This window comes from Hetaerina americana, unplaced genomic scaffold, assembly GCF_022747635.1.
Source record: "Hetaerina americana unplaced genomic scaffold, ioHetAmer1.1.p SCAF_8, whole genome shotgun sequence".
Taxonomy (NCBI): domain Eukaryota; kingdom Metazoa; phylum Arthropoda; class Insecta; order Odonata; family Calopterygidae; genus Hetaerina; species Hetaerina americana.
Window position 1 is genome coordinate 49,666,695 of NW_027287427.1, and position 16,570 is coordinate 49,683,264.

Below are 16,570 nucleotides of genomic sequence, written 5' to 3' on the forward strand. Positions count from 1 at the left end.
TTGGCATACGCGATATGTGGACTTGGAAACCGTGAAAATGGATCACCACTCGGCAAGAATCCTTTCACAACTAAACCGCGCGCCGCGGATCGAGATGGAGTGTAAAAATGACCTCTCTTTCACTCTCCCCCTCCTCCCTTCCACCACCCCGTTTTTCCCTTTCCTTACCTCCTCCGCCCGCACGTGACGCAACCCTCCAATCAGCTGTCTTCATAATCCGCGCCCTCCCACTCCCCTCCCCTCCGAAAACCTTCCCCTCCGACCTCCCCCAGCGCTCCGCCGCGGCCGCTGGTGCGATGTCGTCCTGCCGCGAACAGCCAGTACTCTGGGAATACCCCGCTGACGAGGACGAGGTCCAGAGGACCGCACTGAAGAGGAGTGACCGCGGCGGGTGGAAGCAGGGGAAGACCACGCGACTCTCGAAAACAAATAAACAGCAACGGCACATGGTCCCTTCGGAAAGCCGCCAGAACAGGAAGACTTCCACCCGTCGTTTTGTGAAAAGTTGAGGGAAAGAAAAGAATATCGTTGCTTTTCGGAGAAGGTGGATGGTCCGTGGGGAGTTATGCCCTGCGCTGCGTCCGCGGTGGACGGTCCTTGGTAGGAAACTCACGCGGGGGCGATGGCGCAAATCCTAGTGAGAAAACGCCACCATCGGTAACATTGCGGGAACGCAGTGAATGAGGTGCTAGACTAATTGGTGACCGCTCTTGAGGATGAGGAGGATATCAGTGGCAGAAACCCTGTGAAGAGCAAAGGCAAACGGAAATATCCTAAGGTGCCTGTCTCGCTCCAGTCCTCCCTCGTTGATGGTCATTTTTATCCTAAGTATTTCGGAAAATCTTTCATCTAGTCCTTGTGAAGAGGCACGTGAAATACCCAGTGTTTATTTTACTTCAATACCAACTCGTTCTAGGAACGAAAAAAATTCGGAGAAACAGTGGATGTGGTTTTGGGTGATGTTTTTGTTTACGTTTGCAGTTTGAAATAATATTTTCCCATCACCGCAGTGCTAGATAAAACCTTCTGATCCCCCCCCCCCCCCCGCGATCAAACTCTCAGTGTTTACGTTCCGTCATTGTGTTCGGCGGCCTAGACTCTTCTCCCCTCTTCGGCCCCGTTTCAAACAGATTTCGAGATTTTCATCTGTGCGAGTGTTCGGTGCTTCCCTCACCCTTAGTGCCGCCTTCGATGGCCTTTGCGCGAGTATAATATTGATGCGGCCCGCGCCGCTCCCGTGTAGGATGCGGTTGGGTCCAGTGCGCTCAGCGCCCTCGGTGCACCCTTCTTTCCTCCTCTTTTATGCCCTCTTGTCGGCGGCCCTCCTTCCGTCCTCCAGCCCACAGCCCCCGACCACCCAACTGCACGCCGGCGGGGCCATCAACATCTTCTCCCGCTATGGCTACCTCAGCATTAGCATCCGCGTCGTCCCTAGGAATGACTCCGAGCCCTGGGTCTTTAGGGAGCCGATGGTCGACGTCTTCAGGGACACTCCTCCGGCCCTCCCGATCAAGAAACCTCCCCAGAAGGACCGCTCCCTCGTCTTCGACGGTGACTTCCACATGGAGTTCTGCGATGACGTCCGCCAGCTAATGCAGGCCTACTTCAGGGACTTCTCCATCGAGAGGCTGTCGGAGCCCTGGAGGGCTTTCGCAGGAAGCTGGGGTCGCGCGGCCATCGCCAGGCACTTGGGCCTCAACGCGACCTTCGTAGGAGGACAGCATTGCTACGTGCTGGTGAGGGTCGCCAGGAGGAGAACCATCGCCAACCTCGCTATTCCCGGTCTCGGCGTGTACACCCCGGAGACGGTTGACGGGCCCGTACTGACGGAGCCGGTCGCCAAAGAGATCGAATCCGTCCATCCCGGAAACGCGGCCAGTGTGGACAAGTTTGTGAGGAGCTTCGGCTCCCACTATGTGTCCTCATACGTAACGGGCAACTCCCTCTACCAGGTGTTCGTCTATACGCCGTCCATCTACAGCAAAATCAAGGAAAGGCTGAGAACCAGGGGTGTGGCTGAGCTTACCAGGGCGGAGCTGGCGAGCTTCTTCTCCCCGTGGTACGCGGAGCACACGGGGAAGATTCAGGTTGCAAGCGGTAACTCAACGGTGGCCGCTTGGGCCGAGGAAAAGCTGAGGATATCGTTTTACTTCTTCTCCTTCGCGAGCCTCCTGAGGTTACACGGGGACGCGAGGCTGTTGAGGCGACTCGACGCTCTCCTGGGGGACGAGGCGCTACTGCAGCTGCAGCTGAAGTCGTTGGCGCCGGCGTTCCATAATCCGACGACGAGGAAATGGTTCGAGGAGGTTTTGGACAACCGGTTACGGCTCTGGGAGGCCAACATGTGATCCCCTTCGTGAAGCAAGTGCCTCCTCGCAGGAGGGAGAGAGAGGGAGTACGATCGAGAAAGAGGGAGAAACGCGTTCTCCGAAAGGTTTCATATCCGATAACCGTCTCTCTCTCTGTTAAATAGAGAGCAAAAAAATAAGTTCGGCTTCCCCTTTCACCGCGCGCTTTAGCCAAAGGCGCGCGGCCTGAATAGCTTTTTAGCGGAGCTGAGGAGGGAAGTGATCGAATAGTACCTAAAACATGTGGTGCCGGTTGGTTGGTTAACGCCGTCCAATTCAGAGACTATTTTCTACCGCCACTCACTCATTATGCTTACGGTGCATTATTATTATTATAAATTCTTTCCTATGTCAATGCAACTGTGCCCGTGGGTCATTAATGAACCTTCTTCACAGCTCCAGTGAACTGTTAAATAAGTTATTCCAATTAGTAATTAAAAAAATACATATCGCACAAGACATGATACAACAGTGAGTGAAATGGATTCTTCTGTTGTTTTTAATCCCTCTTATAGTGGGGGTATTTAATTGTGAGGAGAAATTGGAACAGTGATAGCTCATTGCGAACATTAAGCAACAAAGAGTTTGTTCCTCCTAGAAAAACTTATAGTACTTCAGCCTAATGGAATGGTGCAAAAGGACTTCCCAAAACATGCACAGCTGGTGCAAGTACAAATACTGTTGTCATGTGTGTGATTCCTTTATTTTTCCTGCATTAAATATGTGTCATGCTTTTGGATTGCCCTGCCTTCTTGATTCTTCATGCTGCTGATGGATATCAGAGGGATAGAACTATTTAGAAGTTTAATAAATTTCTTAAGTTTTCAAGATGATGGGTGGCACAAGTTTCTAGTAGAGGAATTTCACCTTGAGTGCCATCCTTAAAGTTTGTGGCCTTTAAGTGGATTATCGCTCTAAAATGTGCTGTGATCTTTTTTACTCACTCGAATTTGTGTGAAGGTACTTATAAATTATGGATACCAAAGACATCAATGGAGGAGATAAAACACCTCAAAGACAAATCCATTATAGAAAAGTAATTGCAGAGGTGCACGGTTGTTTCTTAAAGAAGCATTGGCCTTTTTACAACATAAAATTGGATTACTGCAGTTCATATTTTATATTTCAACCAAATGTGAAAAGGCAAAAACCAAACCTACTGAATTTTGCCCCCTAACTCTGAAATCAAAAAATGTGTATAAGTATATGTTTCCCTTACCTCATCTTCATACCAAGCCAAGATTCCATTCAGTCTCTGAATAAAAATATAGCAATGTTCTTCCAAAATGATGTATGATAATAAGAATGACCGACATGCTTCCAAAATCCTGTAAATAAAAGAATGAAGTGCCAAAATTAAGAAAGTCAAACAATTTAAGAGTACAGTGTTGCTGTATAAGTAAATAGCTTGGGCTCTTTCATTAAAACCCAAGATCCTGAAGCATCTGTTAATAACAAAAAATAATATGTTGTACAGTTATGAATGCAGAACTAGCTGATAAAATCTAAGGCTGTTTGATAAAAATTTTATTAAAAAAATTTTACTGTGAATATAGTCTTTTGATTTTCACTGCCCCATGCCGTCAATTTCATGAAAAACTCCAAGATAATCTTATTTTTTCTTTAGCTCGGCATTAACCACCTATATAGATATTTATATTTCTCCTCAAGATTCCTAAAAATACCCTTTCGGTGATATGTTTTTGATAGCCATTGACAATGCATATAAAAAAGGGAAATTAAATATTCTACTATGTTAAGTCAAAAATAAGTCTTAAATCTCAACTTCTCAGGATTTCAGGAAATTAAGTTAAAACAAGGTGCCATATATATGAATATGCTAATGAAAATTTCAACCCTTCCAATTTTTCATTCTTGGTTAATCACAACAATTTTCCCTAGAAGGAATACCAATGTGCATGGCCATGTACAACCTTGTAACTAGTATTGAGATGGCTAGAAGTAAGACTTTTTCAATGAACACTGTGCAAAAACTTAGGATGCCATTTTATATGTATGCTTTCAGCCAATTTATAACTGTATAGAGAAAGGTATCCTAAGTATGTTATATGTTAAGAAAATACAAATGATAGGAAAAGAGTAAAAGATTAGAAAATGTCCTTTCTTGCTCCCTAATATCATCACAAAAAGGTGATGTAATCTAGTTATCATAGTGCCAGAAGGATTAAATGAAGTCCTAAATAAACTTCTGAATCTTAGCCTATGGTAATAAAGATTAATTTTAATGCTAAATAAAGCTCCACATACTAGTTATTAACAACCAATATCTGTCTACCAATCACCTTTATTATGTAATAGACAAACTCATCATAGTAAATGTGGTACTGTAAAGTTAACTTTCTCAACATATGAGCTAATAATTACTTCCATATTACCATTTTTTCAAAGCATTTCATAGAGGAAACAGGGCATCCTTGGTCTTCTGTATCAGGTAAGTAAAATAGAGAGGTGCAAATTGTCTTGCATCCTCGTACAAATTCATTTGTTTGGTCAGAGTCCTGCCCAACCATCTAATCTGATTTATTTGAAATTTCCTGGGTAAGGAAAATGGCCATTGAGCGGCATGTAATCATCATGGCACTCAACAATACTTAGGCTAATAGTCATTTTTATCAACAGTAGGAAACCAAACCTTGACCAGACTTGAATAAAATTACATCATGCATGCATTTCAGCATAATGCTGAAGGATAGTAACAGAAAACTATGCATTAAATTATTGGCAAGGAGCTATTAGCTGAGAGGGTTTCAACATCAAGCCTGTCCAAAGCCTATTTCACATAGGACTCTTCCACTTTGCTAACTATTTATTCGGCAAAATCAGTGAAAATCTGCAAATAACACTCTAGGATTACCTATTACAGTCAGGCTCATGACATATTTCTAGTACAAACGCAAACAAAACCTGTCCCCTTAAGAAAAATTAACTAGCACTTTTGCAACCCCTTTCTCAAACTTGATGATGAAAACAGAGAAATAGTTTTCAAATGTAGGCAACCCTAGATGATCACCTACTTCACCCAAAACCAATTAAGATCAGCTCACATTGATAAATTTTTACTAAATTTTCAATATATAATAATTACATTATATCAGCAATATTAATGAGGTTGAATTTCTCCCTAATCAGGTTTTACCTTTCGAATAATCAACATGCCATATTGCTAGTCCTTGAAAGGCAAATGCATTTTCCAATAGAATCTAATTCTATAGTTTTAGGCATGCATTACGTTTAGGTATCAAAAGGTTGGTGTTCTTTTCACAATGGCAAAAAGACAATAAAAACTTTAAATTAATCAGGTGAACATTACAGTTTTGCATCCATCTTCCCTTTTCAATCTTCATTAATTCTGAGCCACACTCCTTAAACGCTATTATGATTTATGGATTTCTGCATTCATTCCAATTACCATGTGGATTTATGGCATGATTAACCCTGCTTTAATATGAACTGAAAATGCAAGCCTGCCAAAACATTTTGTAATGTTTGGACCATATATCAGTCTTTATTACTCTTCCTCCTTCAATATCCAATATTTTTCAAAACATGGTCATTTTAAAACTATTCTCCCATACTTAATTCACATTTCTCCTTCATCTGCCACTGTACTTCAATCTTCTATCACCAACAGTTTTCTTTTGCAAACATTCCCAAATGTTTCTTTAGATAATTATTTACTATTGTAACTAAACAAGGACACACACTCCTGGATAATAACTAAATTTTCTGAATCTACTATGCAACCACTTTTGTCCTATCAATCACATGCTCTGTATTCATTCTTCCCCAAACTTCAGTTCCAAGTTATAGAGTACTCCAAACTGACCTTCTCCCTTTCAATATTATCATATTTAAATTGATATTATATTTACATACTGTTCTTTCTCTTTGTGAATTAACCTAAGATTTATTTATCCAATAGTGAGGTTTTTAATCCTCCTGGAGTATTTCACCTCTAATTGTGAATGCAATGACTCAATTTGATGATTCTAATGATTATTGTACTCCAAAATAATTGTATAGGTCTCTCCACTCATTCAAAGGATAACTGATTTTCATTTGAGAGGTAGACGATTGGGAAAGTCTCACAAATTAATAAAAAAAGAGATACAAACAAATTTTCACATTGAGGGCGCTTGCATAAATTTAGGTTCACCATTAGATCCATAAGAATTTATTTTTTTATTTAATTAATTTTTTTATTTAATTTATTTTATTTTTAAAGATTATTCATAAACAGCAGTAGCACCAATTTACAGTGAAAAATATAAAAAACATGAAAGAGGACAAAAGACAATAACAGCATAACAATAGACAACGAGAACCGAACATGGACCGGGGAAAATTTTAATTTATTGAAAGGTGGGATAAAGCTTGGGTGGTGAAATTGTTGCATGATAAATTAAAAGGATTGACATTTTGAGGCAGTGAATTTAGAAAGGAGGAGAGGCAAAATAAAGGTGAGCACTTGGTGAGAGATATTCTAGGAATAGGCAGATGGAGTAGGGAGTGGGTGCGGGTGGATCAAGTTGATACCCTGAGGTTGAAGAGTGAGAGCAGTTCAGGGCAATCAATAGTCAAGTTTAGGGTGTTGTGGAGGAGTTTTAAATCAGCTTTAAGTCGGCGGTTTTGGGGACTAGAAATGAATAAAGAAGACAGAACAGCATTTGAGGACATTTTGCGGAAGTGTGGGACTCAGTTTTTGACTATTTTGGCAAAGAAGTGAATGATGCAATCAAGGGATTTAAGATTAGTTGAAGATGAGGTGGACCAAATGGGGGAGCAATATGATACTATGGGGAGGACAATTGTTGAGAAGTACGAATGGAGTGCTATTGGATCTTTAATTTCTGATTTCATCTCTAATTCATATGTTAACATGATTGGTTAACATTGTACACTCAGTCAGGGTGATAAATGAACTTGTATGAAAAAGTCATGCCCATGGTTATGGTTTAAGTTACTCTCATCACAATCAGCATACCAAAGAAGACCAGAGAAGATCCCAGTTCACCCAATATATTTATTTAGGCTAACATTGAAGAGTACAAAATTAATAAATTCAAGTAGTCAAAGAGTTATGCTCCTAACAGTCATTTATAGTCAAAACTATACAGTAAAATTTATTGAAATTTCGCCGATAGAGCAATTTTAAGAGTGTATGAGATGACAAGCATAATCTAATCCAATTAAAAACAAGAAAGTGAGGCCAGAACTATCCCAAACTGTTGGTGTTGTAAATGAATGAATGAAATACTAAGGCAAAAAAGTCAAAAATCAATATTTCCCGGGGATAAAAATAGTAGTATGTTTGTAGAATCTTATCATGAGTAGTAAAATACAAATATTTTTCTCAGTTATTGACTGGTTCTTGCGAAACAAGGTTAACATCACAAAACATTGACGAACAGCTTGCAAAATGCCAAAGTTGTGTATAATTTGTTGTATACCCACAATATATTGTGACCAAAGATATCTACGAGCAATTATCGCCGCAAGGGAGAACTAGTTTAAATTCGTAATGCGACCTTTTCGCATGTTTTATATATTTAACAATCTTCGACCAATAATTGATTGTCATCAACGAACTTTAAATTTTTAACGAGATTTTCGGTTAAAAAATGGCGAAATGATTGAATTAGAGCTATCAACGAAATATAAAGACAAAAAATTTAAATGTCACTTACCAATTTAAAAGTAAACAACGGATATTTCTGGTTTCCACACAGCATCCACGAAAGTTTTTACAAATATTCCGTTTAGAACGTAAATGATCACTTTTAAAGCAAAACAACTTGAAATAAAGGGCATTCGACATAGTTCAGAAGGACTGCAATGTGTTCGGCTCCCCAAAAATCTCACAACAGTTCCCTCTATGGGTTACCACAAATGTTTATAGGTTCGTTGAATTGACCGCCCGGTCATAGTGGCAAAGATCTTCTTTTGTTAAAAAAGTGGCTAACGAAATATAATTTTAAAATGAAGCGGGTCATCAACGATTACGCTCCACCTACTTTTGAGCATGAACTATATGATTAGACGTCTGATGATTAAATATTACGAAAATGAGCATTTTTAACAATTTAATATAATTTCTCATTATGTTTGTTCAAGGTTTATGATAATCAAGAGTAGCCTACCTGTCAAGATGCATGCTTGCCTCATGTTTTTCATGAATCTTAATACAAAGTGAACTGCTGTGCTTCTCAGGCCAATGGAACTAGATGATAAAAACCCGAAAATTATCATTTCGATACACAATTTCTATACTCTTCATACAACTTTAAAACTCTTATGTACATCCTTTATTTCAGTCAATATTCTCATTCTTTTCTTACCTTTACCTCACTCACCGAGGCCGTCCTTCTATGAAATTCTTAAACTGTCCATTGCCATTCAATATGCCCAACAGCCACTTTTTTCCATCACTCTTCACATTCCATGTCATCATTTGTTTCAGTATGTAGTATTGTAATTGTAGATGTACTATTGGTAGTACCATAAAGGAAGAGACCTACATGTAATCAATTAATATGAATATACGACTATTATAGAACATCAAATGCATAAGTTCACCATTTGAAGGCAATAAATATGCCAAAATCATGCCACTGCACAGGCTGGTTCACAAAGCAAAGATGGGTAGAATTCTTGATATTCTCAATATTTAAAAAGGTTTTGGTCCAATTGTAAAACAACCACATCTAAATAATACCCCACAAGGGCGTGTGGTGGGGTGTTAGGTCATCATCCCATAAAAGAGAACAAAAGCACTTACGAAATTAACATATTTATGAAAACCTACACACACAGTGGCGTATACATTCATTTAAAAAACATTTTTAACTTAAACACATGTAAATAAATATAATATTAATTGACATAAACATGCATCTTGGAATGTGTTAAAATCCATCCAATAATGTGCAAACTAGAATTGCAAAGTAAGATGGCAAAATTTCACTACCACATGGACATGCAACTTAAAATGGTCTCTGTCCCCTAGGACACAGGTAGGTAATGTGACACACCCTGCAAGCAGCAGAGGGATCCCCCCACAGAGAGAGACGGGGGATGGAAGGGGAAACTTAAAAACAAACAAAGCAGGGCAAGCAATACTGTAATGTGTACAATACTCTTTAATGGTAGTCCCACGCGATCATGCGGGAAGGGTTTATGACAACAAAACACACATGGCAAGTGAAAGTGCATGCATTTGTGGAGAACTAACTATTGACAACACTGACAAGGTATTAACAGTGAAATGAGTGAATTGTGTAGGAATTCAAAAGGACTGTAAGGAAGTAAGTGAAGTGAAAATTCAGTTGCATCATGTAACATGACAGATAAAGTATTCATTGAACCAGAAAAAAATTAAGCAATACTGGAACAGCATACAAGTCCAGCATGGGCATTAGTTGCCAGCTAAATTATGTACAGAGAATATAATGCTGATGAGTAAAGTTTATCTCTCGGCATACTCATGATCAGAGAGAAAAAGCATCAAAGGAAAAAAATTGAGACAGCATGGGGTAATAGAAAAATCTAGACAGAAATAAGGGATTGCAAGAGTTTTACAAAATGTGGAAGGAAACATTTGAATAAGTTCATTAAGAGCAATTATGAGAGAGAAAGTAAGCTGAAAGACTTCACTTGAGCAGCATTAATTTTCACTAAAATCTAACTGTTGGGAAACCACAGAGTCTATCATGGAAACATTCAACCGTGCTTGCATTTGCTTACAATAAAATGCCTCTGCCGATTGAGAATCCCACCGACTGTGAAATACATGTTCTGATTTATTTTGTTGGTGATAAAGACATGAAAGCAGCTGATTTTCATTGTCTGCTCATTGAATTTAATGGAGAAAACAGTATGATCGATAGAATAGTATGGGAATGGATTAGAGCTTTTAGAGATGGCCGCATGAATCTAAATAATGAGTCACAGTAATGACTTTTAGTCATTACTCAACATTTGGTGTTGAAACCCAACGAAAAAGTGAAAGAGAACATACACTTAATGATTTTTGTCATTTTCTGATGAGTTTTCTCACGTGAAAAGAAGTGCGCTCTATGAAATTGTGACCAAATGTTTCAATTATCGAAAGTTCTGCTCAAGCTGGGTACCGAAAATATTGACTCAGGTGCAAAAAAGCAAACATATAGCCAATACCCACAGCTTCTTTCAACCCTCCATAGAGTCCTGATCTAGCACCCAGTGACTACTACCCATTGTTGCATTTGAAGGTGCATCTGGGTGTTCAGCGCCAAGGCAACAATGATGAGGTGAAAATGACCATGTTGCAGTGGTTGTGGACTCAGGAGGCAGACTTCCAAGAGGATGGGATTCAAAAGCTAGTTCTTAGATGTGACAAGTACCTTAATAATAGTAAAAATAATATAGAAAAGTGGATCCAGCTTCAGCCTTTCATGTAAAAATACAATTGTTAAGAAAAGCATATCAGCTTTTTTATTTGAAAATGGTACTTACTTAAAAAACATGACATACATAAAGAAGAGCATCTTGAGAGAGAGGAAAAGATTAGGCATGTTGGGTGTAATGAAGAAGGTCAGAAGGTATATTAAATTAAAGAAAGGTTCAGTGATTGATTTTAGGGCATTGTCTTCGGTTAGGTAGGGCTTAGAAGTGCAGTAGCACATTCCCCAGATTCAAGTAACACCTACATTGATCAGTAGACTACTATTCATAATGATCCTGTAAAACTTTTGAATGATTCAGTATATGACAACAGCATCCATCATTTATTGAAGAAAACCTTACCTGTGCCAAGAGATCATTTCAGTTTATGAAGAAATGGAGTTTGTTACATCAACCTTGATTCAATAGAACAATTTTTTAGGCCATTTCCCAAAGAGCATACAATGATCCTATACTTGTTACTCTATCACTCATATTTGAGCAACAACAGTATCTTCTATTCTTATTTTCTCAATGCCTCTTTAGCTCTATTTCTTCCATAATGCATTAACCTATTCAGTTAAGATGCCTACCTTAAATGGAGAAATTTTTATACCATAAGTATTAAATGGCAAGCATACACCAACTAATGCTTATATGCCCATTTTGATTCCATACCTATGTTCACTGTAAGTAAATTATGATGTGAATTCTGAGAGAAATTTAATTGCTAAAAACCTTTTGAAATTGTTATACAAAAAGCACCTTGTTTTTTTATACAATGATACAAAAAATTCATCAACAAAAAATGTTTTCTTCAATGAAATTTGAACATACAACTAACTGAGAAAATGTGGCATTTATTTTCCACTCCACCTGGTTTCAACACAAAGATCACTTGTTCTCATCCAGATCATGACTGAAATGTTGATGCAAGGCATTGGTTTTCAAGTGAATCAATTTTTGGTATGCATGATATGAGGTCTGATGCTTTCATCTGCAGCTTTAGTTTTTGCTTCAGCATGGAACATTTTCACACCTGAAAAAGTAAATGTAATCGGTTAAGTGCACTTAAAACTGCATCTGCCAATTATAATGCATTTAAATAAAAAGGTGATTGGAAAGGCAGTATAATGTGATCTATATGTTTCTATGATTAATACTATGAAAATATATTAGCCCACAAAAGCCTCTTCGGGAACAGAAAATGAGAATGACAATGTTTTTATGTTATATGGTAATGATGCACATTGTCGGTTTTACAGTGATATGTTAAAAAGGGAACATATACCATTAATTAAAATATTATATTACCATACTGTTATTGTTAAACAGATTTTCAATTCCCTCATAATACACTGTTACCTCTCTAATTGTGACCCAGCCTATTATTTTAAAAACAGGTTAAACTAACTGGGTTACTTTTTTAGATATTAATGCATTCCATTCCCTCAGTACTTCCATGTACAAATTTCTTTGAAGCTAGGCACAGTAAGCTGACCCAATAGCATTTTGGAATTCATGAAATGGAATTTATCATAGCATTAAATTTAGCTTCCCTTGTCAAATCAAACTTCTGTTACGTCCCAAAACTTAAGCAACTGTTGGACTATATATTTTCATAGTGAAAAACCATGCTGTATTGGCCAAGAATAAGAAAACATATGCAATATTCAAAGAATAAACAAGTTAAAAAGCAAAATATTAGATTGTAGGAGGCACAGAGACACTGCTAAAATACAAGGCTGAAATACCAAGACTTCATGAGCTAAGCCACTAGAGTCCCTCAGTATGGATAGGTCAACTTTGAGTGAATCATGAATTGTTTGGGTCAAATATCACTTAAAGAATAACTAGGTAATTACTTCATTGGGATTAAGGACTATTAAGGCAGATGCTATGATTGAAAGTATTTTATTTTACATCCAGTGTCATACATACACATTTCATTGTAGTCTGGGTGTAGACTTCTCTGGTAAGAATAAATATGCAGGAGAGTCAAGACATTAATACAAGATTCAATGCAGTATGTTTTAGAGGCATGTATTTGAGAAAATAGGATGAGTATAAATCAAATGTTCGTGAAAAATAAATATGAAGAATGATGAAAATATTTAGCTTAATAGATAGATCACTCCAAAAAGTGTTAGTTGAGGAAATGCACTGGGGAATAGAATTTAAAGAGAATTTTACCTTTGACATAGATTAGGTGGTGGGCACCATAACGAAAGCTGTAAAGAAAAGACTAATAAAAACAATACAGGCCAAAGTTTTGTATGGCTTAGAAACTTGGTCATTGATGCAAGAGGATAAACATTGATTGGAGGATTATGAGAAACTAGTGTGGAGGAGAATAGTAAACTAAAATGGAAATAAAAGAAAATGAAGAAGTTTCAGTCAAAGTGGGGGAAGCGAGAAGGTTGCTAGGAGAAATTCAAATGAGGCAGGAAAAGTGTATTCTAGCTGGTAATAGAATGTTAAAGACAGAAATAGAGGAGAGATTATTTGATAGGCGAAGTAGAAGGGAAAATGATAGTTGGGATGTTAATCTACAGTTGAAAGGAGGTAGGAATTACATACACATGTGGAGTGGAGAAAATTATGGAGTTGAGTTAAAAGCAATTGGAGAGAGGTTTCTTTATCCCTTGTTAAAGATATTTCCATTTTTCTTCTAAAGTGCTAGAGCCTTATCCCCACATCAGAATTCCATCAACTACCCCCTGTCACTCCTTTCTTTTCACTCTTCAAGTCAAGCCCTCTACATACCATTTCCTTATACTCCTTGCCTTAGTCATTCCCTTAAATTTAACAATGCATATCATGAACACTAAATTGTGATCTGAATCCATATTTATTTATCAGAAACTGTGTGCATTAATTACACTATATCTTAATCTCTGATGAACCAAAATATAATCTAACTATAACTCATATTATCTCCTAGCATTTCCCATTTTTACCTATATTCTGTTATGGTAATATTCATTCTCTGCCTGGCTTCTGCCGAGAACAGACGTGCTCGAGCTCGCTCCCTAGAACCGGTTCGACCCTACCTGAGACTACCTGCGTGCCTGCTGTTACTTCTGTGTTTGTTCTTCCCTAGTGAAGTGTAGTTTAGTGTTAGCTTTAATTTTGTGAAATAGTTAGTTTATTTAGTTTTTGTGCTGTTTGTTATTAGTTTTTAATAGTTTGGTGGTATTCCTTGTGGGTACTCTTAGTGGCTTGCGGTGGTTTTTGTCCGTCGAATCTAATTGGTTATCGGTGAGTGTTTTATTTTCTTTACCATCTTTTTTCTTTCCTTTCTTTACTTACTTACAAAGCGTAACTTATTGATTGAGCTAAATTTAACTAACCCCTCTTAGAAATTTTAGCATAGTGTATACAGGTTAGCTTTTATTGGGAACTCAGTAGTTTAATTAGGATGGCTTCATCTAGGTCCCCTGTTGCCATGCTCGAAGGCACTGGCGAATGCGCGGCTTTAAGGGCCCGTATTGTCATGCTGGAGAGAATGGTGCGGGAGCTTCGATCGGTGATCGCTGGCCGGAGGACTCCCCTCAGGAGAGATGGTGCTCGGGGTGGGAATACGAAAACCCGCCACGCCCATATGGGTGCACGGATTCGTCCGAATGCTACACGTGGCTGGGCGATTAGAGACCTGGGTTAACCGATCTGGGGTCCATTACACGGCGGAAGCGGCGAGTAAGGTAGCGGATAGGATACTCGACCACTGTAGGCCTTTTTTAGGATAGAGAGCAGGTCACTTAGTGGGTCAATAACATCTGGGGATAGCGCGTATAATATTATTAATAAAAATATAACAGTCATTGACAACACTGGCAATGATTTAGAAAGACATGTGACACGCACTTCCCCACAAAGGCGTCCTAAATTACAGTCAGACACTAATAAGGACGTTATTCAACATCAAAATAATTTAACTATACTTGTTATAAATTGCAGAAGCCTCAAGAACAAATCAGCGGATCTAGAACACATAATCCAAACTCATTCCGCTGATATAGTATTAGGCACAGAGAGTTGGCTGTGCAATGATATTAATGACCAAGAAATTTTCCCAATAGATTTCAAAGTTTACCGACACGATAGAGATACAAGACCCGGAGGAGGGGTTTTCGTGGCAGTTAAAAGTCATTTTGAAAGCAGGCAAGTTTCATTTGAAAATAATAACATAGAAAGTGTTTGGTGCACCTTACTACGGACCAATCAACCCAACATAAATTTATGCTCTTTCTACAGACCTCCAGACTCAGATTTGAAAACACTTCACACCCTCAACGATCAAATTCACAAGTTTACACGTAAATATAATAACAGCATAAACATAATTGGTGGCGACTTTAACCTCCCTGGTATAGATTGGGACAGCAATATCGTTAAATCTGGGACCCGCGATCGCGAATCTTGCAATTCCATGATAAAATTGGTTCAAAGAAACTCCCTCCATCAAGCAGTACGCATGCCCACCCGTGGAAAAAACATATTGGATCTATTTCTTACAAACACGCCGGAACGTATTATTAGTGTATCAACTGATGAGGGCTTGAGTGACCATAAAGCAATTAATGTCCATTTGGACATAGCAATAAAAAAGATTGTTAAACCAAAAAGAAAAATTTATAATTACCATAAAGCAGACTTTGAATCTTTTGCCAATCAATTAAACTCTTCACTACCCGAGTTCAAAACCCGCTTAAGTCATGCCAACGTGGAAGAAACTTGGACAGAATTTGTCAATATCATGCAAAAAGGAATCGTAGATTTCATACCTATAAAATACGTTAAAGCAAATCGCGACCCCAGGTGGTACAATAAAGACGTTAGAAAAGCCCTTCGAAAGCAGAGAATGCTACACTCTAGGGTAAAGAGGGCAGGCGTGAACACATCATCTCCTGAGAATACACAATTATGGGACACATATAGATCCTCTAAAATTGAAACCAAAAAACAATTACGTAGCGCCTTACTGGAATTTAAACGCAAAGTACTTTGCGAGCACTTGGACACTGACCCCAAAGCTTTCTGGTCATATGTTAGGGAAGTAAATGGGAGTAAACAAACCGTGGCTTGCTTAAGGGATTGTAGCAATGTAATTCATACAGACAGCGAGGTTAAAGCTAACATCTTAAATTCATTCTTCCAAAGCGTTTTCTCGAATGATGTTGCCACCGCATATCTCCAAGAAACAATACATACTCCACCCATGGAAAAAATAACAGTGGACCAACAAGGAATTCTAAAATTACTTAATGAGATTAAACCCAACAAATCCCCGGGTCCCGAAAATATACCAGCTAGGGTGATAAAACATTTAGCTCCAAACATTGCCCCGTACCTTGAATTTATATTTAACAAATCCCTCACAGAGTGCAAAGTACCTAAGATTTGGAAAACCGCGCAAATAACGCCTATTTTTAAAAGTGGTGACAGGGAGGATCCCAGTAATTACAGACCTATATCTCTCACTTCTATCTGTTGTAAAATATTAGAGCACATAATTGTCAGTTCAATAATGAGACACCTTGACAACATTAACTTTTTAAGTGACAATCAACACGGATTCAGGAAAACCCGCTCCTGCGAAACCCAATTAGGATTATTTACACATGATTTACTTGTATCTGGTGAGAGAGGTAGGCAAGTGGATGCCATCTTCTTAGATTTTCAAAAGGCATTTGATAAGGTCCCACATGGTAAACTCATTCATAAATTAAAGGTCGCGGGTATAAACAAGGGCGCTATAAGTTGGGTTAAAGATTTTC

General features: G+C 38.5%; 1 protein-coding gene across 1 annotated transcript; it reads left to right on the forward strand.

The window, feature by feature from the left end:
* Nucleotides 1-340: 340 nt before the first annotated feature.
* Nucleotides 341-3,087, forward strand: tsl (membrane-attack complex domain containing protein torso-like). Its single transcript, XM_071596829.1, has one exon. The coding sequence runs from the start codon at nucleotides 1,218-1,220 to the stop codon at nucleotides 2,346-2,348; it is 1,131 nt and encodes a 376-aa protein (XP_071452930.1). The 5' UTR covers nucleotides 341-1,217; the 3' UTR covers nucleotides 2,349-3,087.
* The last annotated feature ends 13,483 nt before the right edge of the window (nucleotides 3,088-16,570 follow it).